Consider the following 24,961-nt stretch of genomic DNA (forward strand, 5'->3'; position numbering starts at 1 on the left):
TGAGGATATTGCCTTTTCTAGTTTTTTTGAAAGAAAAGGTAGATTCGAGATCGGCCTGTAATTGACTAATTCTGTAGGATCAAGTTGCGTTTTTTTAACAAGTGGTTTAATCATAGTCAGTTTTAAAAGTTTTTGGTACGTATCCTAATGACAAAGATGAATTAATGATATTAAGAAGAGGATCTATGACCTCTGGAAGCATCTCTTTCAATAGCTTAGCTAACACACACACACACAAGCACACATATGATATATGTAATATATACACTGCCGTTCGAAAGTTTGGGATCGGTAAGAAGTCTCTTCTGCTCACCAAGGATGCATTTATTTACTTAAAAATAAGGGGGGGGAATATTGTGAAATATTACTACAATTTGAAATAACTATTTTCTGTTTGAATATATTTTAAAGTATGATTTATTCATGTTGTCACTTGTCAGTATATGTTTGGACTTTCAGGTTGTTTTGATTTGTTCGCCACTCTTTCGTTTCCATGGTTACTGTCATTATCAGTTCAGTTGTATCACCTGTGTTCTGTTAATCAGTGTCATCTGTGTTTGTATTTAAGTTCCGTCTGTTCTGTCAGTCTTCGTCTGATCTTCGACCGACATTTTAGTGTGTTGCTACCTTTTCTGCGGCCTTGTGATTTATTACATTAAAGGTACAATATGTAAGAATTTTGCATTAAAATATCCCAAAATCTCAAGGCCAGTGTTATATATTTTGTTAAGTTGATTACTTACAATATCCCAAATGTTTCCAACTATTTTTAAATCGTGAGAAAATTGCGATTTTAACCAAGGAAACGGGGCGTTAGAGCAGGGGGGAGCTGGGAGTCGCCAGTCAATTGCGTCATATCCGCGTTACCCTCGGTTTCCGCTCGTACTGCGTGGAGTCCTGGACAAATGCGGAAGTTGTAGTTGTAGCGTCTATCAAGCTACAAACTTTAGCTTGTTTCTTGCAGTCGTTATGGTACACAATTATTCTTTACCGATTGCAGCTGGTTCTGTCGACAAAGCATGCTTAATTTTATATTTTCCAAATGTAGCATTCGGTAATAGTTATGTTTATGTAAGGAAAGTATTATTGCTTTAGATTTGTGTTTAGTTTATTGACATTGTTTATCACGTCTGGTGTTTATGGCCATGTAAATAAACATAGCATGTGTTATACATAAAGATTAATCAGTATTTTGGCAAATGATGTGGGCATGTTCGAATGTACTTTTACAACAATTGTTTAGAACATGTAAAACTGCACAGCGTTATCACAACAATGAATTCAACAAATACAGTAACATCTATGAAGTATTAAACCTTACTTTTCTTGCGGTTAATTCATTTTAATGAAATAAAAGTGTGATGAGGTTTAAGAGTCAGGAAGGAAGAAGACGCGTCGTCGTGACTGGGACTCGTACTTTATTAAAATAAAGCAAAACAAACAAAAGCCGCGCACAACGCCCATTCACTGTGGCAACCGCGACGGCACAAAACAGTTCAAAAATGAGAGCTTGGATCCACCGGTTTTCTTCCTCTGCGTCCAATTTTCTCTCCAGTCTCTCTCTCGTTCCAGCGCGGCTTATAAGCGGTCCCTCCACGCCAATAATACTGCAATAAGACACAGGTGCATTTGCACTTGACCTACTTGCTCGTCTCTTTTCTCTCCCATCACAGACCGCGCTGAACCACGCCCCCCTCGCCACAAAAAGCATGTCATTAAACGCAACATTTATAAAAATAGAACTTAGCCTCATCCATGAACATGATTTTTCGATTCCCGTCTGACTGATTTACATCCACGGTGGAGTTTAAAACGACAGTTCCCATCATTCCACGCTCCTTCACATCGTCATCAAGCTACGCCGTTGTTGTTGTTTGGAATGTAGCGCCCTCTAGCGGCAAAAATTCTTGCATATTGTACCTTTAAACCTTTGTTTGTGGAAATATATCTTCGTCTCTGTCTGCCTTCCTGCAACCACACATGTGATGGCAAAGCTGTATTTTCAGCATCATTACTCCAGTCTTCAGTGTCGCATGATCTTTCAGAAATCATTCTAATATGATGATTTGATGCTCAAGAAACATTTCTTATTATTATCAATGTTGAAAACAGTTGTGTAAAAAATATTCAAGATTCTTTGATGAATAGAAAGTTCAAAAGAACAGCATTTATATGAAATGGAAAGCTTTTGTAACTGTCTAATTGAAAAAAGTTAAAGTTGTTGAGTCATTCATTTTCATTCGTCAAAACGGCTGATTCATTGAGGAATGAAGAAGTAAATAGCTCTCTTTATGAATGGGCCATTGGATATTTGGTTCACCGACTGATTCGCTTAAAACACAGATTCCTTCAGAAACGAAACACCGCTGTGTGTTGTTCGGAAATGCACTACAGTTCTGCTCTGGCTTTATAAGTAATATTTTCATTGGAATTTTTTTTGTAAAAGCAGACAATATTGCGTCTAAAATATAACACAATATTAACTATTGAACTGTTATTCAGCTCTGTTGATCATTCATTCAAAACGATAAAAAAATTATTTAAAAAAATTGTAATAGACTGCAACAATTAACATTTTGTCAGAACCAGTTACATGTTTTTTTTTTGTTGTTGTTGTTGTTGTTGTTGTTGTTAAGTTGTCTATTCAGATTATTAAAAATATATATATTAAAATTGAAGAAACTGAAAAATGAATATTGTTGTTTTATTTATTATGTAAAAATATATTATAATTTATTATCTTAATTATTCTTAATGGTCATTTATTAACACAAATATATGAAATAATGAAAGTATTAAAACAGCATCTTTAAAAGTTTACCCAGTTTCAGAAAAGCTACAATAAATAATTATTTCAGTATTTAAGTCTTGATCTGTAAGCCCTTTGTAGTTATTTTTTCGTGTTTAACCAAACATTTTTGAGTGCTGTTTGCTGTTTTTATTTTATGATGGAAGTTTTTACTGTATTCTCCTCTGAGATTTTTCTTGGTCTTCCATCTTGTTCTAGAATCTGACATTTTCCTCATACCCTAATGATGGATGGTGCATGAGGGAGACTTGCACTTGAGTTTTGTAACAGTCTGGCAGGCAAAGTTTCCCTAATCCATCTCTAAAATGATATTGAGCATAAGTTCTGCCAAAACAGCCGTTACCCAGAGACAGAGTAAATAGATATTAAATTATATATTTTAGTCCAGATTAATAATCTCAAACTAAACTAGCTTTTACAGTATGTATCATAACTTCTTATATTAGAGAAAAAGAGAACAACCTCCAAAGCTGTTTGCTATAATCATAACTGATTTTTTTTTTTAAACGAAGAAAAACTATAAAGAAACATAGTTATTTCAACAAAAATACATTAAATGTGAAGTGTCACGCAGGGAATTGTGGGAATGTCAATTTCCGTTTTTTTTTTCACTGTAAATTTTACAAAGACTTGTTCTTTTTCACTTCCAAAAACTGTACGGTTAGATCTATCACAGTTATTCACCGTATATTGTACGGAAACTTTCTGTTAACAGTTTTTCGCCGTAGCATTTTTACAGTATTTTACCGTTAAAAAGCACAATTTTTTTTACAGTGTAAGTTTCAGCCACTTCTGAAACTGGAAGGTGGTGTTGTGTGTCCATGTTGCACAGTAAACAGCAGTCTGTCCCAGGACTGTACGGCTGGCTTGTCCTGATGTACTGATGGTTCTCGCTGAGGATTGCATAACTCTTTCTGCAGCCGCAGGGATCGATCCCTCAGGACTCTGCCAGCTTGCTGTAATTATAATGATGGTCCTGCCAGCCAAGCTCTCTGCAAGAGACTTACCTACACAGAGAGAAACACATTCATCATATTATGTATCATACTGCAGGGCCGGGTAAGACTGAGAATGTAAGAAAGAACTGGCTCCTTTTCAATTCATGAGTGTGCACTTCACACACGATTTCACCACACCCCACGGGATGATGAGTGGGAATTTGAATTAAAAGGACAGGAAGAGGGATTCACTGAAGGACAATTCAAAGAAATTAAACATAACCACACATGGGATGAATTTCACGAGTCCAGCACAACAAATAGGAAAGAAAACATCACTGCTTCAATGTTTTATTTAATGCAGGATGTTATTCCATTTGTAAGCCGATTTGTGTGACTATATTTAAAGGGATAGTTCACCCAAAAATGAAAATGCTGTCATCATTTTCTCACCCTCAAGTTGTTCCAAACCTGTATGAGTTTCTCTCTTCTGCTGAACACAAAAGAAGATATTTTGAAGAATGTCGGTAACCAGACATAGAAAAAGTCAATGGGGACAATATTTGGTTACCCACATTTTTCAAAATATATGTTCAGAAAAAGGACATTCGTACAGGTTTGGAAAACCTTGAGGGTGAGTAAATGATTTTAAATGAAATTATTTTGGGGTGTATATATATATATTTCTAAGTGTAAGACCCTTATGTATGAAAACATGTCTATTTTGGTAATTCATACTGAAAGATTAAATGTATTAGAAAATGTCTTATTTTTATTCCAGTTTAAATTATGTGACCTTTTTAGTCCTGAAACCAGAGATTTAAAAAAGTGACAAAGATCCAGAAAACAACAAGCTAATAAGAAAGGTGACAACATTGCCCTCACTGTAAAAAAATATATGATCAATACATAATGACAACTTGTGTTTTTACATTGCTTTAACTCATCAAAATAAGTTGTTATACAAGATTCAACTCATATTTTAAGTCAGTTTAATGTAATTTAAGTTGAAATAACTTAAACATCCAAGTTGGTTGCACTTAAAATGGGCAGCAACGTTTTTTCTACAAACTTAATGTGTTATGAAGTTATGTTCTTTTAAAAAAAAAAAAATTTTTTTAAACAATTTAAAAACATACATTGAAAGAGAGACCAAACCAAATCTGTCCATTAGAGGACAATTTCTAGATGAATTAGTTTTATTGTATTATAGGGCTAGATTTAGCTCACTTAATCTTTTCCCCTGCTACATGAAAAATGCACTCTTCTTTTTGTTGCTTTCAGAGCTGTGCTGCTCTCACTTTTGGTCTGGTTCTATTTTTAGTCTGGCACTAAGTGGAACCAGTGTTGCTGTATTGGGTGGGGTCTCATGGTTGAGATCCTAAAGTATATCATTATGGTTATTTTTAGCTCTTGCCGTCATGATATAGCCCAAGTCATTGGGAAACAGCAAAAACGTTATACGAGGATCCTTTGAGCTTTCACTGTTTGGACCCAGATAAATTAATGGAAGTTGGTGGTATGACTCCAACATGTTTCTTTCTCTCTCGCTCTACTCTCTCTCTCTCTCTCTCTCTCTCTCTCTCTCACACACACACACACACACACACACACACACACACACACACACATTTGGCAGCATATTCAACTTAATTGTAATTCGTCTGCCTGGAAACGCTCGCCTTTGTTTGCCAGTTTCCCTAATGCAATCAAACACCCTCCATCCATGCCGCGGTTTCGCCAAAAGAACGTAACTCAGACAAAACATAACGTGTTATTGCCATAAATAACTTCACAAGCACACAATGAAAGTGTTGTTAATCCCCTTCTCATCCCCCTGTCTGATTTTAAACCAGTCCTACTGAGACAAACGGACATTAGAGGCGGTCTCGTACTCAGGACTCCCCTCTCTTTGTGTTTCAGCAGCTTAACTGTAACATACTCCGTTAGCAGTCTGATTATTTTACAGTTCTGGATTTAATCATCAAACTTTTATCATCCAAAATGAGGTTTAAACGGAACGGTTCGTACACCTTAAATAGGTAAGCAATTTAAATATCGACCTGGCATAATCATTCTTTCATTGATTCCTATGTTTTTCTCGCGGAATTTTGAATTCGCTTCATTTGTGTTTTTAAATTCATGACAACCGTTTCGCGTTCGAATTTCACGTTCGATTCCGCTAAAGCCACATGTGAGCGCTTCCGTAAGGTCACGCAGGGCGTTTGAATAGTCCGCGTTCCCACTGAACGAGACTCTTTTAAAAACGTTCAAATTGATTGTCATAACGAACACCTTTGTTTTATCACGTTTAATGAGTAACGCACGCTAGCAGCAACATGCGAACTCATTTTGCAGCGTTGTTTTAGTTTACGAAGTTGTTAAACGTTTACGTTTTCTTCTAACGAGCAACAGGGGTTTAATTTCTGTGAAATAAACCCGTAAACCTGTACATCTTGCTTTTAGAAGGGAGGGGTGTTTCTTTTTCCCCCATTTCCATTGAGAGAACCGAAACTAATGCATGGCATCATTCGTTCCTATTGTCTCCACTGAACTGTTATTCATTGGATTCAGTGAGTCCAGCATTTAAGGCTCTGAGTGACCAGTGACCAGTCACCAGTCCATTCATAGTCAGATCATTAGGACACAAGACACATGCACTTTCTCTGCTCATTACAATTTCTCCCTGGTGTTCCCCAAAAATGTTAATTCTCCTAGCCAGGTCTGGAAGAAAAACAGTTGTATTCTCTGCAGCTTTGCCCTTACAAAGGGAAGGTTCTTCACAGCTCGGGCGCTGTAGTTTCCAGAGCTTCTGCTCCGTAATCACTTTGTGCTGCTAGGAATAACGTCATCGAGTCCGGGAGAAGATCACTGTGTTCCCAGCTTTGTGCACAGAGAGCTAAGATTTAAAACTGAGGCTTGAAGTATAGCTCCTCTCGGTGGTTTTAGATTTGACACAATGGGTGACGTAATCTTTTTCTGTGGTTAGGTAATTGATCATCTGCATATTTACATGTATACAGAAACAATAAAGAGACCGCTTGCAATGAGTTTTTATTTTTTTTATTTGTGTTGAATATAATGTGCTATTTGCTACACAAATATCATTTTCTGTATAACATTAAGGTGATGGTGATTTCCTCTTATTTTCTCTTATAAGTATTTTTAAGAAAGCCACATAGCCTATTATGTAGGTGATGTGTATGTTTGTTTATTATTAAACTGACATATATCATAAATGGGATAGATTATCCCAAAGATAATTGTCATTTTTCGAGTCACCCTCTTGTTTTTTCAAACCTGTATGCTGTTACTTTTTCAGTGGAACACAAAAAGAGGGTTTCATTTTGTTTTCCCCAAGCAATGACAGTTTACTGACAAAAAAAGTATTTGTTTGGATTTAAATTGGCAAATGCTTAAGAGTCTATGATTGGATCATTATTGCAGTGATTATTCTGTTTCTAGCTTGTTATATGTTTGGCAACAGTTCTTCTAACCCTAACTGATGGAGTGTGTAGCTTTTCATTTCTTAAACAACCATGTATGAAGACACATCATGGCCATATTCCAGGATGACATTGTCAAAATTCATCAAGCTCAGATTGAGAAAGAATGGTTGGGAGTCCGCATGAAGAATAATTTTCATCAGTCAATATGAGTCCAGACCTTTAATTCATTGAACGTCTTTGGGATGTGCTGGAGGAGACTTTACAGAGTGCTGGACTCTTGCATTGACAATACAAGATCTGAACCAAAAAATGATGCACCTCTTGATGGAAATAACATCAAAACATTTATTTCCATCAAGAGCTGCATTCATTTTTGGTCAAGATCTTGTCTTGACAAAATTCTGTCAAGACCTTACTCCGTAAAGTCCAAGAATGAGATTTGTTCTTGTCTGTCAAGCAAGTACGGTTGAGCGGCCGTTGACCGCATTTACTGACTTCAAAGCTGGTGTGGACACATTGACACACTGGTCATTGATGGAAGGGAAGACTATCAATGAATAGCAATGTACATATCGGTCTGTTTGCCGGAGGACTTGGAATAAAGTGAATGAGTCACATGGACCTCTTTATTGGTACTTCTATTGTGATATTTGTCCTATTTGGAGCTTGACATACATACATGTTTGCTGTTAACTATGTTGTATGATAAAGAGCTACATAAAGATTATTCAGAATTTCTCCTTTTCTTTTACATGGAGAAAATGTGTAGGTTATTGTATGTATTGTCAACATAATTTTTTGGGGTGAAAAATCGTTCTCTTGATGGGCGATATGACCAAAATGTTGTATCACGATATGACACATTTTTTCACGATAACGATATATCACAATATAGTTATTTTTGCTTTAAATAAAGTTTTTGTGATATACATTTTTTTATTGGAAATTAAAAAATCTCATCACCAATTTCAAAATCACATAAAAAACTAATACTAGCCTAAGTAAAAAAAATTTTTTTTAAAACGTAAGCTCACTACAGACAATAAATAGTGATAAAATAGGAACAAAAGATATGACAAAAAACTACAATAGAACAAAGCAGGTTTATTAGACTGCTGTCACTTTAAGAGCTAATGCACTGATTTCTCAATTATTTACATTCATTTTAGACATAAACGACTGTTTATGAGGTTACTTGAAAAGACGGGCATTTTGACATATTGTCATATTATTACATGTGTGTATTTGACTGTTCAAGCCCAGTAAGGCACTAAAAAGAACTCCAGTCCAGGCACTAAGTTCAGTACTCACACACTACACTGTATGAGCAGAGGCTTCATGTGCGCGCGTTTCAGGTGTGCCGCATCTCTCGGGCTGTTTACACGACACTGCTTTCAACTAAAAATTTAAAACTTTTTATGCGTTTTGGCCGTTCATTGACACTACAACAGCGTTTTGGTTGCCTGAAAACAGAAACTTTTGAAAATGGTTTTCAAAGTGCAAGTTTTTCCAAAACGGTCTCCGTGTAAACAACAAAAGTGATTCAATTGTTTAAAATCAACTGGAAGGCTGAAAAACGCATGCAAACGATAAGCTTTCGAGAAGGCACAGAGTGGCAACATCACGTGAGCGTAACTGCGATAGAGACGATAGTCCAAAATCTCTACCGGTTGACAAATTTCTACCAGTTAATCGTGTCTACCGGGATATCGCCCTCCCTTACTGCTGAGAAATAGCACTGTCTTTGTGATAACTCTAAGCTCTGTAAACTATAATCAGACAGCACATATTAGCCAATCAGAATGCGGCTCTGTCAACCCTTAACCAATGGCGTGAGTTCGGAAATAGTTGTTTCACTAATTGTTCACTAATTGTTTGTATGAACAATGAGAGACGGGTAATGTTTGGGATTCAGCTTCGAATGGATAAATTTTTTTTGCTAGAGGAGCAGAAATCACTTTCTTTGATTTAATTTTTTAAGTAAGAGAAAGTAATTCTTTTTCTTTTTCCCTCTAACTCTTTATGCCCTAAAAGTGTTTATATTTGTTAATAGCTTTGCTTCCAGAGTCATTCCCCTACATTGCAACATTTCAACATTTATTTATTTATTAAACATTGGTCTCTTATCTTGAGGTACTTACCCATGCAGAGAGTATTTTTTATCGTTTTTTTTATTTTTGAGAGTGGAGAAAGTTTTCCTGGAAAGAAACAGCACCATTTGCAGGGGCTGTTTCGGCCCTTAAAAATTTCCTGGCTCAGAATATTCCTGCAGTGGGCCGTCATCGGTTTGCAGCAAGTCTATTTGCCAACCCGTCGCTCCCGCCTCAAAGTCAGAGCCAACGGGAGAGTGAGACGGGGAGGAAAGGGAGAGAGACAGCGACAGAATGAGAGAGAGAGAGAGAGAGAGAGAGAAGATGGGAGGGGGGAAACTGAGGGTATCAGCAGAGAGGAACACACAAGTGCTGAGCGACTGTATGCGCTGTGCTCGCCTGCTGCGGACGCTTGTATTTGTTTGCTGACTGAAGTGTTGTTCTGTCTGCACCGCGGCAAGGGAAATCACCACCTAACAAAGCCCCAACTGTGTGCAGTCCAGCAACTGAAAACAGATCGGGAAACAGGAGAGGGAGTCTGAAAGTGTGAGGGAGAAACAGTTTGGGGCTCCACTGCAGATCTGTGAGGATGCTATGCCAAGAGTTCCCGCTCTAACGGATGCCACTCACCTGTAGTACATCTTAAAGCCAGCACAACAGAGGACAGGACAATCTGATTGCCGACTTCACAAGCTGCATGGGGGTTCTAGTGTGTTGTGACTGCTTCTTTTACAGGTACCAGTTTTGGGATGTTTTATCATCCTCTTCCGCGTGTTTTATTTTTATTTTTTCCCACTGCCTTGGAGTTGTGGATGTTCTTGAAGCTGTGCCAGGTTATGCAGAGATCAAGCATGATGTTGTACGATGAGAACCTTCTGCTAGAGAAAGAGCAGATAGTTCAAAATCAATGCAGTTTGTAGTGTGTGGGGGCTGCAGACCGATGTTGGTTTGGACACTGTGTTCCCAACTTGCTTTTTCCCTACAGCTAAGGGCAGACTTTGCCCTTTCCAATGTTAGTTTCGACCTCTACCTCAATTTGGAAAGTTAAGCAAGGCGGCTGTTCGAAAGTTAGTGAATGTTAACAGACCAAAGCATGCTCTTCACATGCAAGGCTTGAGAGATGCTGTTTCCTTTTTTCCCTTTACATGTGGTTGTAGTTTTATTTTACTGCGGTACTGCTATATATAACAAATCTCTGAAGTTCCATGGTTTTTCAAGGATGCCGTCCAAAGTGAAAAGTCCCAGATGTATCTGATTAAAAGGTTGAGTTTTTTTTTTTTGCTGATCCATCTATTCTTTCTTCTACCCTCTTTATCTTTCCTTCATGTTTCCGTCTCCTTTTAGACTTTTGTGTTGATTCACAGTTAATGTTTATGCTTGGAAAGCTAGAAAACCATCATGATCTGCTTGATCTGGCAGTTTATTTTGTCTTCTGTGGCTGAAATGTTTTTGGCTGTCCGGAGTTCACGTCTTTTTAGTGCAGTATCCAAACACTGTTTTGTTTTATAACACCGCCGTCAGGTGGTGTTGTTTAGTCTTTCAGGTTTACGCCAATCGCAACTGTTCTCTGGGATGTTGTTTTTAGACACACCTGCTTTCCGCAAAAACTGTTCAGCCTCTGTATAGTGTCTGATGTTTAGATAACAGCTTATATCAAAGTTATTCTCAAGTTGCAATAACTGCACTAATAAGCTGTGTGTAGATGGAAACTGTTTTATGTGACCAAGCCAAGACTTGGATGAATGGAAAATGCATCCTTGCAAAGTTCACGCTGTATCAATTATAGTGTTGCTAAACTTGTTTATAGGCGAAGTCCAACTCTCAAAATCTGTAATCGCATCCTGTTTGTGATTGTGTAAACAGATTTGTTGAGTGATTTGGTGCTTCCTCAAAGGTGGTCAGAATGTGGTGTAAGATTTTTCATGGAAGTGATTTGTTATGGAAGTGTAAGACGTTTAAAAATATTCCAGCGCTGTCTGGTTTTGGAGCATGTTGTTATCTGCTATGCCATCTGACTGGGTCGTCTATTTAATCTGATGTGCTTTGATTGGACTGTGTCAGTCGGCGGTTCCTTACTGTCTGCATTCTTCTCTAGCTTCGGGCCAATCTCTTATGACGATCATGTCTTGGGAAGCTAAGGTCTATTTTCATGATCTTAGATCTTAGATCTTAGCATTGTGAGGAATACTTAATTTACTTAACTTCTATAAAAGTAACTGTTAATTAGGAAGGTGGAAATGTGGATTGTATTTAAATGAAAAAGAATGTACAATATATTGGTAGCCATGTTGCTTTTGTCTAGTAGTAGTTTTTATTTTTATTTTTTTATCTTCAGTCTGATTTTGTATGCTGATAAATTCCAGTCAACTGTTCCTAATTTCACACTCAATTCTTTTTCTAAGCCAGGTTTCAGAAGAACTAAACTGGACTGTACTAAACCCATTTTTTTATTTGTGATATCACCTAAAAACACAAAATTCTAGATTATATCTTTAGTCTAAATCCTATTAAAATGGGTAAAACCTTAAAGTCCCCCTGTGGTGAAAACCAATGTTGTTTATATCTATGTGGTGTTTTTAATATGCTTTAAGACAAACCATGTACAAATGCATAAGTAAAAAAAATTAATAAATTGCTGAATATTTTCTCCTTAAATCTGCATTGAACCAAAGACAGTCTCAAAAACTTGGTTTGAAATCGCTGGTGTTAAATTTCTGACGTCAACGAGTGGATCTCTGAGCTGGTGTGAGTGAGTGGAGGCGGGGCTCATTTGAACTGCGTACGTAGAACTGCGTACAGTATATTAAATGAGGCAAGGGTGTAGTTACAGTACATTCAAGCTATTTTAAGGCATTAAGAATTTTTTTCAAGTAATCTTGGTGATCAAAGATGAGTTTTAAGGGATACAATTATTGACTACAGGGGGACTTTAAAGATTTGTACCTTTAGCCATCATATCAGCTATAAAATAATTACTCAAAAGGTAGGATATACTAGATTGTATTTAAATATTATTGTACAATTTAATTATCTTTAACAAGTTTTAGCAATAAATTGGCAGTGCATTTATGATCAGATATATTTATCCACCATTTTGTTGTATGTTGTCATCATTGAATAATGTTGTCATATTGTCTGTAGCCCCTTCAGACCTCCCAATTCCCCACTGTCATGCCCTCTTCCGTCTCTTGTGTGAAAATTATGTAAGCGCCTCCTCCCACTGCGATAGATCCGGTTGCAGCGATGCCACTCTTGCTCTTCCTCAGCATCCCGAGCTGCAGCGTGAGCACCTGATAATGCTTAATCAGCATCAGCACCCAAGGTCACTCCATTCATTCCCACCTCCGCTGGAGACTCTGCACACATCCAGCCGTTTGACACCTAATCACATCAGCGAAGAATAAATTAATGCTTAAGTGGTGTAGGGCATAATCTGTTTTGGCGGTACTCTGCAAGCTACATGTCCACCCCTCCCAGTACTCGTTTAATTACCTTATAGATGGGGTGTTCATTCTTGACAGATATGACCCTTTCATTACTTTTTTAATTATCTGTGATAAGTTGTGGTGAAATTGAGGGAGGTTAGGTTTCCACAAGTCCACAGAAGTCCTCACCACTCCCTTAGCTCGATAATGTTCACATCTCATAACGGGAGTGATATTTTTTTTTGCAGTGCTAAGCCTTTCTATATTTAGCAGACAAGAGCTTCTTGTTGGAGGAGAATTACAAGGAGGAACGCAGTATTGCTCATCACAGCAGGTTCCTATTACGTAACATTCAGAGGTCGCAGCTGTGACGTCATCCGGTTGGAAATGCCTTGGGGCCTCGCTTGTTCAGGTATACTTGCATTCTGATGGACCCATTTAGTTACATATGTGCGTCAAGGTTACATCATGCATATGTTTTAAAGGTTAGTTCTCGACATTTAACCCTATTTACACGTCTTGACATCAAGGGATTTTTATCATCATGGGAGTTACCTATTTGGAGGTGTAAACTGGATGAGTGAAATTCTTTGAAGAGATGTTACGATGGTGTATATAGAGGATAGATGGTGCCGTCATTCAGGGTTGTTTGGTCCAGTTTTATAAATGACCTCTTTTGAACCATTTCTTTTTCAAATGGAGTGATCTTTGTTTGTTTAATGTGGCAGTTTTGCACAGAGTCCTTCAGCAATACATTGGACCCTGTGCTTATAACAGATATGGACAATCCTACCTCTTCTCTTGTAGAATATAGGCTAGTTTTGGCCTCAGATGGTGTGCCTATGGATGACTCACTAACCATTGAATGCCTACATAAATGGTAAGAACTGGCTGAAATCACCAGTTCCAGTGTGATTGTATGGTGTCTACACAGTTTCACAGATTAAATGGCGTCTACAGTTTCACAGATTGGATGGTGTCTACACAGTTTCAGAGTCAAAGTGCGCAGGTTTCTATCATTCTGTCAGGAAACTGAGTTCCCAGATCGAATCACAAAAATTTCTAAAGGTCATCAAATCTTTAAAAGATGTTTAAGAGTTTTGTTTGAGAGACCTCTGGGCAAAAAAAGCAATATCCTTGAGCACACCTGTAGATTTCCCTTTGTTCTCAAAGTTGTGTCAGATTTCAGGTATTCGTTGAACTCTGGTTAGTCACTGAATCCACTTTATCATCATGGAGATTATAACTCATTAAAGAGACCAGTTGGATAGATTTGTTTGTGTCCATACTAAGAGTGTTAGACCGCTTTTTAAGGTGATCTGGCAAAAGTCTGATGGTCATTATTTCTGTTTTTGCTGTTCAGATCTGAGAATGAGAGGTATAAGTAATCAGGACAGGTAAGCATAAAAGGTTTGCTTCCTCCCGAAGCATGTAGCCGTGTCCTCTGCACTTCCGTTCTATGTTTTACACATCTAATGGAAAGCATGTCAGTCTTGAGTTTTAACAACTGGAACTTCTGAAAATGGTTGGCCAGACCAGCATCGGGTTTGTCATGACTAGGAAAGCTATTTTAATGTTCACCTGGTATCGGCTGCACGGATGTGAAGCTCTGAACCACAACATTCTGTTGTTGTGGATTCAGGATCCTCAGGGATGATACCAATGGGCTCTGATGTCTGTCTGGATGAGTTTCTTCGAAACTACCTCCCTCCCAGAGGCACCTAAGCTACTTAGAGGATAACAGTTTCCATGAGCCTCACACCTGAGCTGGGAAGCTGTTTACATTTCCAAAGCCAATAAAAACATGAGGCAGAGCCTTTCACATGACAATGCTTTGTTTTGAGTAGACTCTCAATCCCAGTTATTCTGAGGTTGTTTCATTGAGTATGTCAACTGTGCACTGTGGCGACAAGAGACTTGTTATTAAAAAAAATTAATAAAAATGAAGAGTATGATTAATGTGTACAAATTGGTAAGCTTTGAATGAATCTCCAGTTCATCTCTGTGAGGCTGGGTGGAGATGTTTATGTAAACACCGGAAAAATGTCTATGATAGTGGAAGACCTGCTTAAGTACAATCAGGAGAGGGTTCAGGAAATGAGCATCTGAGGGCACTTAAGGGCCAAATTACGGTTCCTGGGTGGTTATAGAAATTTACTTGCCAAAAAAGGAATTGGGACACATAACCACAGAGTGATTCGCCTAAAATAGCACGGAAAACAGCTGGAGTACATGTCCTCAAGCTCGACTTGCAGATTTGTTGAACAATCACTTGAGCACTGCTGTTATCAGAAAGTCCTTACTGTTTGGCATTTGACCCCATTAGGGTCAATACACATTAGTCGCTGTCTGAGAGAGTGTTTCCTTTTCTTACACCCCTCACCAACCTGGTAAAAAAAGGCATTGTATTCAGTAACACAATTGTATCGTTGTCTTAAGCATGTTTCATGTACAAACATGACATCCCGCAGCCAAGCAGTCAGCTTTATTCTGCCTTCGTGCACAAAGGTCTTTCTGTATTGGATTCTTACATACATCCCAAAGTCATGACGACCCTCTGTCCTGGCCCTTCCGTGCTTCTGTTTACAAAAATATTGACATACCCAGAAGGTCATTAAAAATGTGTCTTTGTCATTCTCTTCGCTGTAGAGTATTGAAGAAATTCCTTTGTTTAAGCCCAAGTAAAAGTTCAGGTTTTGCTTAATGATGCAAGAATGATTTTGTTAACTGGATTTTAACCTCTAGAGGTTTGAGGCATAGTGCTGTAAGTAAGTAAAGGAATCCTTCCTGATGGCAATGACTATAGTCCCTGGAATGGCTGTCAATGGGGAAAAAATACTTTTTTACAGATGGTGTAGTTACAGCATTTACCAGTAGGGGCTAACTGGACTGATAACCAATCACTTGGCCACTTGGTTGATGTACGGATGTATTTCTCCAGTAGGAGGCAGTGAAGTTCTTGTTGTAAAAACAAGACTGCCATCCACTTTTTGAAACTCTTTGTGCTTTCAGATGGAACTTGTGGTTTAACCAGTGCAATTTTGCATCACATGGTCCTCTTGCCTTTTCATTTCTTTACTGTTTTTGTTTTTTAGCCCATAGCTATTTTTGCTCATGATCTTTTTAAATCTTTGCTGGAACTTGTCATCCATTTCGGATGTGTGTCTGTGCGCGTTACTATTCATGTATACCTCATTACTTTACATAATGTCTGTCCACACTGATGAAGCTTGTCTCATCATCTTTCATCTCTTTATTCTCCGAACAAAGACCTTGATTAGCTTTTCCTACCCCCGAATCCAAGGATCAAAGGCTCTGCCTCCATAATTACCAACATTCAGAAGCTCTTTCACAAGCTGAATGAAGCCAGTTCTTTCCACTGCTTTATTTTCTAGTTTTTTTTATTGATGTTGCTATGGATTAACAGCTGCATCCCATCTTTAAGTCTATAACCCCCATACTCCACTTGAAATCATAATGACTATTTATTTAAATCACTGTAATTGATGGTAACTGAAGGTGACAAATGGTAGTTTTTAATTACCAATATTGATAGGGATTGTGGCTGATGTGACAAGCTGACCAAAAGATAAATGACCAAATGTATCTTTACCTAATTTAAATTTACCATTATTTATTAATTTGGCTTAATAAATACAATATAAACTAAAACCAGTCATTTTGAATGCTAGATGCTAAGTGAATTTTGGCATCACAGCATTCCAGATGAAAAATGGATATTCATTTTGAGATTTTCTTAAAAATATATTAAATAATTAACTAGTTAACTAAACATTTGATGGTGGAAAAGACCAAAGGCTGATTTTTATGAACACTGATGGATTTATATTAACTCTTATTTTACACACTATTTACACAAAAATCTCTTAAAATGTTTAAATCAGAAATGTGTATTTGACAAAGTTGTTGATTTTGGAATGGACACCAAGCAGTTGATTACTGTTCATTGGTTAATTGGTAATAAAGTTATCAAGTGAAACTGTATCGCTACTCTGTAGATGGGGTTTTGTTGGACAGTTTTTGCACAATTGCTTTGGATACAAACAAGTTAGAACTGCATCTACCAACTATTTTGAGACTTTGATTTAATCTGTCGAGACTTCAGGATACGTTTGTACTTTTGTTTGCCCTGTATCTAGATTCTCCAACTGAAGCCGAATCCTTCAACCGCTGGAATGCTGCGTGTGCGGTGAAGCCTTTTGAACATGCTACAACACGTCTCGCTGTTTCCTTCATTTTCTGTTTTGCTCACTTTCTTTTTGGCCTTTTAACATTACATGTGCATTTTCTCTTTTATAGTCCCTCGGAAGCGTCATATAACCTGTTTTCTTTCGGTTGAAAATGGGCATAGTGATGTCACGCTTGCACAGAATCCAATTGTAAACCTTCCCGGATTTTGTACGAATTCTGCGTATATTTCAGCCAAAAATGAAATGAAATCTCACTAGCAAGATTGAAAAACGGGTGCTGTAAAAACTGAGGTTTTCTTCTTCATCCATCTCCCTCTTGCTTTCACTGCTCCCTGCCGTGTGTTTTGTTAGCCGAAAGCAGAGTGTGTTGGTGCATGCAGTCGCTCCTCTGCAGGAATGTGCGATAGGATGCAGGACCATGTTAATGATGGCCATCTTCCAAAATCTCTTCAGGACAGCAGGGGAGATGAGTAGGACAACTCATGGTGTTGCAACACATTATTTTATGTACTCTGCTAATAAAAAATGGACAATTCATACCAAGTAGTTCAATAGTTACTTTATTGAACTACTTGTAGTTACCAAGTTCAATAGTTACTTTTGAACTATTGAACTATTGCTGACCAGAACGAAAATAGATCTTGTTTTGGAAGTATTGCATCTCATGATTTGTATAATGCTTGGAATGAAACTGTTGAAACACTCCAGTCCATATCATCAACAATGATTGAAGAAGGATGAACTCCTCCACACATGATCCTTGAGCAACTTTGAATTGAAACTTGCAATCAAGTGTTGAGAGATTCTTGCAGCGTTTAACGTCTTTTCTCCGATTGCAACAGGATTGTGGGTAGGTTCTTATCTATCTTGTTCATCTCACGTTGCCCTGGGTCTTTCAGCAGGGCTGGATTACTCATCTGCTGGATGCTTTAGCTCCGGGCCTAATGTGCTGTGTCTGAGAGGATTTTTTTTTCTGTTTGCTTTGTCTAAGAGGAATGTTCGTTGACTTTCTCACCGAACGAGTCGAGCCAGCCGTGTGACCAATCGTATGATCAAGCTTGAGGAAAAAGTACTGGCTGATTTCAAATGTTTGCTCTCTTTTTACTCAATTACATTTTATTTTTTAACCTGGCCTGCTCTCATTGAATGAGATGAATGATGTGTAACATTTGTTTAATCACTCTGGCCTTGTCTCAAACATGATATCTCATCATACAGTACATCTGTTCCGTTCCATGTGAACAATGACTAAATGCCTAAGATTTAAAGTAAAGTCTGAAGCGCATCCTGTAAATCAGTGACTTAATTGTGTTATCAGACACGGCAGATGCTGCGACGTTGTTTCAGTTGTCGTGAACTAGGTAGTCAGTAAACATCTTGTGAAGTGTGTGGGATCAGACAGAGGTTTTTGTTGGGCCTCAGTTGACAGATAACATTTAACTATGCAAGACCAGCCACTCATGTATTTTTTCCAAAGATTCTCTTGCGCAATATGTGAAGATTTCTGAGATAATATGCTATTATTATTCTTTTTTTAAACTTTAAGGAACTTTCTAAATGTGGTAATATTACTCATTGTCTGTCGTCAGAGTATGTCAGACTAACACTGCTTCTTTTGTGGTTTTATGATTCATAGCTTCTAGATTAAATATTTTCCTTTTGGCTTTCATTGAAGACACAAGATTCCAATTACGAAATTGCTTTTGTAACAACGGTATTATATAAATATCTTTCCAGTGAGGTATAAATAAAGACTCATTTCACTTCATAGTCAACAAGACAAGATCTTTCTGTGTATTATCTTTTCTGTATTCAGAGACAGTAAAAGAGACTATACGGTTTGCGCATCCATTTTTTCAGATATTTTTCTTTTGTAAAGTATATAGTCACCCCTAAATACTCAATTTCTATAGCTAAATAATAATTTTGTTTCACCATCAGCAGTCAAAGTAACGTTTATAACACGTTCCCTCTGCTCTTCTGACAGGAATTTTTGTGTAGTTTGGCTTCTGACACGGCTCAGTGTCAGGCACTTTTTTATTGATATTTTCTTATGTTGTTTAACCTTTAAAACATTACCTGGACCCTTTATATGTTTGGCTTTGAGAATATTCCGAAATATTAAATAAATATTAACTAGACCTTTTTAAATGTGGAAGTAAGATATTGTAGCTCTTATGAAGTTTTTTTTCTTTTTTTTTTCTGAACAAACCAGAACAAAGACTAAACAAGTTGTGCATTGTCATGTTACCTCAGAATGTCTTGAAATAAGGCTAAATGTTTCCTCTTAAATGTAGTTATGAAGAAAGAACGTCATTCGGAAGATGGTTAGACCACATTGGCCAGAATATAAAACGCACTGAGAGGATCAACAGACAGTAGACTAAACTAAACTGCATGTTAACCAAAACACGCCCCGCCCACGTGCGAATGATTGGCTGTCGTTTTGGTGTTAACATATCATGCCCCGCCCATTGCATGTTCTGATTGGCCTTTGGTAGAACGAGAACTTTGGAGTAAGAACTTTAGGAGCACTGAGTACCTGCCTATTCTGTGAAAACATCCACGGAGGGGAAAGGGAAAGACCGGTCAGTTCAAAACACTTTGGACTCTCAGTCCAAATTTGTTGATAGCACTTCGGATATGCACTCGCAGAAAACTCCCAGAAACGGATTAAGTTGCAAGATGGTTCTTCAGGCTGTTGGTAAAGTTTTAAGGTGACGTGGCTTTGCTGTTTTTTTGTTGTTGTTTTATTTATCAATCTATTAGATAGTCACAAGTACACTGGCAAATGAGTTGACTGAAATGTATTCTTAGACTTCCCTACATATTAGATACATGAATGGGGGGGGCTTTACGAATCTTAAGATTTAAAATGATGTTACTGACAGTGATTATAGCATTTTACGCTATAGGACATTTGTTATGGGAATTTATTATTAGCGCACCATGAAACGCACGCGCGCATTACGATCTCAGATATCAGATTGGTTGAGAAATATTACGTGTCTCATACTTATTCATGAGCAAACATGAACCGTTCATTAAAATTGTTTGAAATCTTCGTGCACCAGGTAATTATTCTCGTGAAATTTAGATAATGAGTGCCTAGTGGGGAAAACATGATAGATAGATAGATAGATAGATAGATAGATAGATAGATAGATAGATAGATAGATAGATAGATAGATAGATAGATAGATAGATAGATAGATAGTGATTTGAAGAAGTTATGCTGTATGCCTATGTGAGTTTTGAGTATTTTGTACCGTGTGTGTGTGTATGTGGCTTTTTTAACCTCTTTGGGAGCCAACAAATTAAAAAAGCACTTTCATTATTTTTGTATATAACTGCATTTAAACATTAGCATGCTTTTAATATGATAGAAGGGGGTAAAACAGTATTTTAAGTGTGTGAGTGAGGGGTGGCTTACAAAGACCCCCCTCTTCCCCCACCTCTCTGTTGTGATGCTGGTGCTGTGTTTAACACAATACTGTCACACACTCTTCATGCCTAGAAGAACCAGGTAGTACACACTTAGCTAGACACACTCATCCAAAGACCAGTAAATTTACTTTTGCATTAATGCTAAAGGTCACCAGGTTTGTTTGAAACAATTATAAGTGCTATATAAAATAGTTTGAAGCAAATATAAATTCATTTATATTTAATTAATTAAAAAAATATTATATATTTTTGTTTTTTTAAAGTGTGATGTTACATTAATCAAGACTACAAGAACTATGCCAATACATGTTGGTGCTTACATTATTTAGTGCTGGGCAACGATGAATCGCATCCAAAATAAAAGTTTGTGTTTACATAATAAACACGTGTGTGTACTGTGTATAATTATTTTGTGTATATAAATACACACACATGCATGTATATATTTAAGAAAAATGTGTTATTTATATATAAAATATTTATATATAATATAAATTATATACAGTAACTAAATACATGCAAATATTTCTTATATATATATACATGCATATGTGTGTATTTTTATATATATACAAAAAATTATTATACACAGTACACACACATATATTATGTAAACACAAACTTTTATTTTGGATGCGTTTAATCATTGGCCAGCACTAATATATGTATATAAAGAGCAAAAGATATAATGCAGATACAGGTAGTTGCTGGATTGTTTTACTGCTGTTTACTGATTTCCAGATTGTAGTTTTGGTATGAATGGAAACTTAGAAGTTTCCAGCCCTGTTCTCTGAGTTTTGCTCGAGTCAGAATGATTTAGGGATGTTTAGATGTTTTGGCTGAGCAGATGCTGGATGAGAATTCGCACAGTGTGTGTTGCATAATGTCAAGCCTCATGCATAGTTCATCTTTGAGATTCTGAACAGCACACTGCATTTAATAATTGCTTTTAGATGTTTACTTGGCAATGTAGTTAAGTGTTTAATTGCTTCAGTTCCCTAAAGAACTTGTGAACCTTTGAGGATAACAAGAGAATGTTTCACATGGTTTAAGACACTTCCAACACATTGTGTTTTAGACAAACATCTCAATTATTGTTTAATATTTTAAAATTAATCACAAGGTCAATGGAGTCTCCTGACTGATTTTGATAAAACCAAAAAAAAATCTATGGAAAGGAATGCATTTGAGGACCCAGATCACTGTTATGTCACTTTGTTGTTTTTTACATGAAGAAACAGTTTGTGCATCCAAAAATCTGAACGCACATTGTTTTATTTGAGCCTTCCCAAGGTTTCGTCATTTTCCAGGAAGCACTGTTTTCGTGAATTATGTGGCGCAGGGCAAATTCTCAAGCCATTAGCTAGTTTATTTTAGGAGAAAGAAAAACTTTCTAGCTGCCAGCGGCCCTCCTTTTACACACACACACTTCATGCCCACTCAGAGCAGTTTCCCGCAGATATCTTTGCCATAAAAGGCATTGTAGTTTTCAAACTCTCAAACCAAGCCAAGGTTTCAACCAAAGACCTGTATCATCCACTCAGCAGCAGAAAACCATCTGTGTTTGTGTACCGAACACTAAACTCACGTGTCACAACAGTTTTACAGACAACCATTCTTGGCTCCACTTTGGTAGTGTTCACACTACAGTTAAATATGGTGTCACTCCACTTGTGAGTTTGGTTGCGTACAGACAGAGGCGTGTGTTTTGACTTACTAGCAAATAAGAATACTTTGCTTGGGAACATTGTGAGCATCCATGGTGGGACTTTTTAGGGAGCGAACATTTCAGTGCACTGGAAGGACTTTGCAATTGACAGCTCTTAAAATGTCCGACCCCCTGATCAGTGGCCTGACTACTGAACTAGGGAGATGATTGAGACGCACCCTCAGTTTCTGCCAGAGAGCGCCCCCCGGCTTCAAGAATGAAACATACATTGCATGAGTGTTTAGTGACCCATAATGTTCACATCACCTCATTTTAGATAAGAATAAATCATTCAGGCTTAGACTATTTTGTCTCTTTGAATATAAATCTAGATTTATTCACATTGGCCCATGAAAACCTATGTGAACACATTTGCAAAAATTTACATTTTATTAAAAATATTCTATGCCCATGGCTATAATGTTTACTGTGTTAATGTTGTGTGTTCAGGACTGACTGAATGCATTTTGGGGAAGTCAGTCCAACATTTACATGTAGTTGTCACTCCCAAAAAAGGCTGGATCCAAACTGGAGCTGACATAGGCCTAATCATTAGAAACAGAAAAGCAAATGAAGAATAATTAGTGTAGCTGCTGTTCATAACAGCAATAGATAGTCATGCGCCTTTGATCTAATATAATTGGAGCACAAGGTTATGAGATGTATTATGTGAATGCTTGGCTAAAGAGATGTGTTTTTATTCTAGATTAGGCTTGCTGCGATAGTCAGTGTTGTGTTCAGCCGGCTACATCACTTGCCCACCACAGCACCGCCCTCACCGTCATTTCGATTTTTTATAGGAATAAAAATAATTTTGTTTAGTTAGAAAACAGACACAACAATTAAAAACTAAATGTGTCTGCTCAATGCAACGTTGAATTAGCGCAAATTCGCACGGGAAGTCATAGGAATGAACTGAAACTGATCTGTAGTCTAGATTTAAACTGGGAGAGTGTGTCTGAGCCTCGAACATTATCAGGAAGGCTATTCCAGAGTTTAGGAGCCAAATGCGAAAACTTTCTCCCTCGTTTAGTGTACTTAGTTATCTTAGGTAGTACCAGAAGCCCAGAGTTTTGTGACCTTAAAGAGCGAGATGGATTGTAGGGCGATAGAATATTCCTTAAATACACAGGAGCTGAACAATTTAGGGCCTCGATTCGGAACTTAATAGGTAACCATTAGCCGCGTTTCCACTGTCGGGCCAGTGCGAGCCAGGGCTTTAAACGGGCCGTGCTGGGCTGTAGCACCGAGCCCAAAACCATGCTGCGTTTCCACTGTCGGGCCAGAGGCTCCACAGCGCTTCACTAAAACACACCCGTTACACGCCTCTCTGGAATAACGTCACACTACCCCATCATTTCACCAACAAACGGAAGTTTTATCAGAAAACTAATCAGACACTAACTAAATCACTGGAAACAGCGAGATCGCAAAACGAACATGATAAAAGCGACCGTTTGCTGGCATTTTTGTTGTTTACTTGAATATCTAAAACCCAAGCATTGATGTCTTACCACAGGTTTACAGTAAAAAGTGATACATTGATAATAATAAATTAATTCGTGTCAAAATTGCACATTAGTCACACAGAAATAAAGTGGTTTACCATTATTTCACAAAAGAAAGAGGACACACTTACTTATCCAGTCGCGTCTGTTTCTGTTTATTTGTTACAGGAGCTAAATATGGATATCAGACAGTCCGGTAAGAGATTCAATAAAAACATGATTGTGATAGCCTTTATGATTTGTCTAATTAATTTCTTCAAGCAGACATATTTACCATGTTTACTATGGTAATGGTTAGCGCGCAGTCCTTTGCATTGTATACATATTTTTTGCCTTATATGGTGATCAGAATCCACATCGGATCACGAACAGAAGGTATTCAAACATGAAAGTGAGTTTTGAGCTAAAATGGTTTTAAAAGTCTTTAATTCTGATGTTAGCTGTAGCCATATGGAGCTCTGCCTCTGTTCGTAACCACTCCTCAAGCCCGGTTACTTTATTGGTTTTACTTTATTTTGATGGTTTAAATATTCTGTTGACTAGAGGTAATGTTGCACCTACATGCCAACTAACTCTCTTTAGACAGAGTGTTAGTAGAGTATTAGTAGACTGGCAGGGTAAAGGTTTGTAGAATGAGTTAACTTGCAAAGTTACTTATTGTCAGTTGGGGAGCATCAAAATAAAGAGTTAGCAGATATTAGCTATCTACTAATATTCTAATGATAGTTAGTTGACATGTAGGTGTAACGTTACTTATAGTCAACAGAACAGGTGACCGTCAAAATAAAGTGTTACCAATTTTATTTGAAATATGGAAAGTGAAGCTCATCCTAGTTTAGAATAATTTCATGAACTAAACTGGATGTTTCATTTTCTGCTCAACCGATCTCAAGAGAAAACAACTATTTTACTATGTGCCAATTTTGTATTTATTCGTATGATGTGGATTATACAGACACATACATTTTTTAGAAAAAATGAAGTTCCTACACCCTATCCGTCAGTGGGATGTATGAGCAACATCATACGAAAACGTACTGAGATTCATACAAAATCATACATTAGCAACCCATTCACCAATATGTAAAATGTTTACGAATTTCCGTGAGAGTTTTGCTAACACTATCCACTATGGTGCTAGTTTCTGGGTGGTTTCTAATACGTTGTCCCTCTGCTAGGTCTCTGTTATTCTGGTTTCTATATGGTTTGGGTCCATTCTTCAGTGTAAGATTGTTTGATGTCATTCGTCATATAAGCCATCCTGATCATTCAGGTATCAATGTCCATGGCACATGTGCAGAATGAGTTTTGCAAAGTTTACTGGCTCAAGGTAATAATGAGGCGGCTTGTTGTTATAAGGGCGGTTTGTCTGTTGA

The 24,961-nt window shown here is 37.4% G+C and overlaps 1 protein-coding gene across 5 annotated transcripts in view; it reads left to right on the plus strand.

Annotated features, from left to right (window-relative positions):
• mob2a (MOB kinase activator 2a) overlaps positions 1-24,961 on the plus strand; it is a 53,069-nt gene that overhangs the window by 17,629 nt on the left and 10,479 nt on the right. The window contains exon 1 of one of the 5 annotated variants that reach the window (XM_082160532.1): positions 5,636-5,789. The exons of 1 other annotated variant lie outside the window; for it this stretch is intronic. In XM_082160532.1, coding sequence (XP_082016658.1) covers positions 5,752-5,789 — 38 coding nt within the window. In that variant the 5' untranslated portion in view covers positions 5,636-5,751. Of the gene's footprint in view, positions 1-5,635; positions 5,790-9,726; positions 10,022-19,418; positions 19,640-20,292; positions 20,525-24,961 lie in introns of those variants that run through there. 3 more of the 5 variants (XM_082160531.1, XM_082160530.1, XM_082160534.1) reach the window with 3 other exon arrangements.

Source organism: Leuciscus leuciscus (assembly GCF_965113295.1).
Source record: "Leuciscus leuciscus genome assembly, chromosome: 25".
Classification (NCBI taxonomy): Eukaryota; Metazoa; Chordata; class Actinopteri; order Cypriniformes; family Leuciscidae; genus Leuciscus; species Leuciscus leuciscus.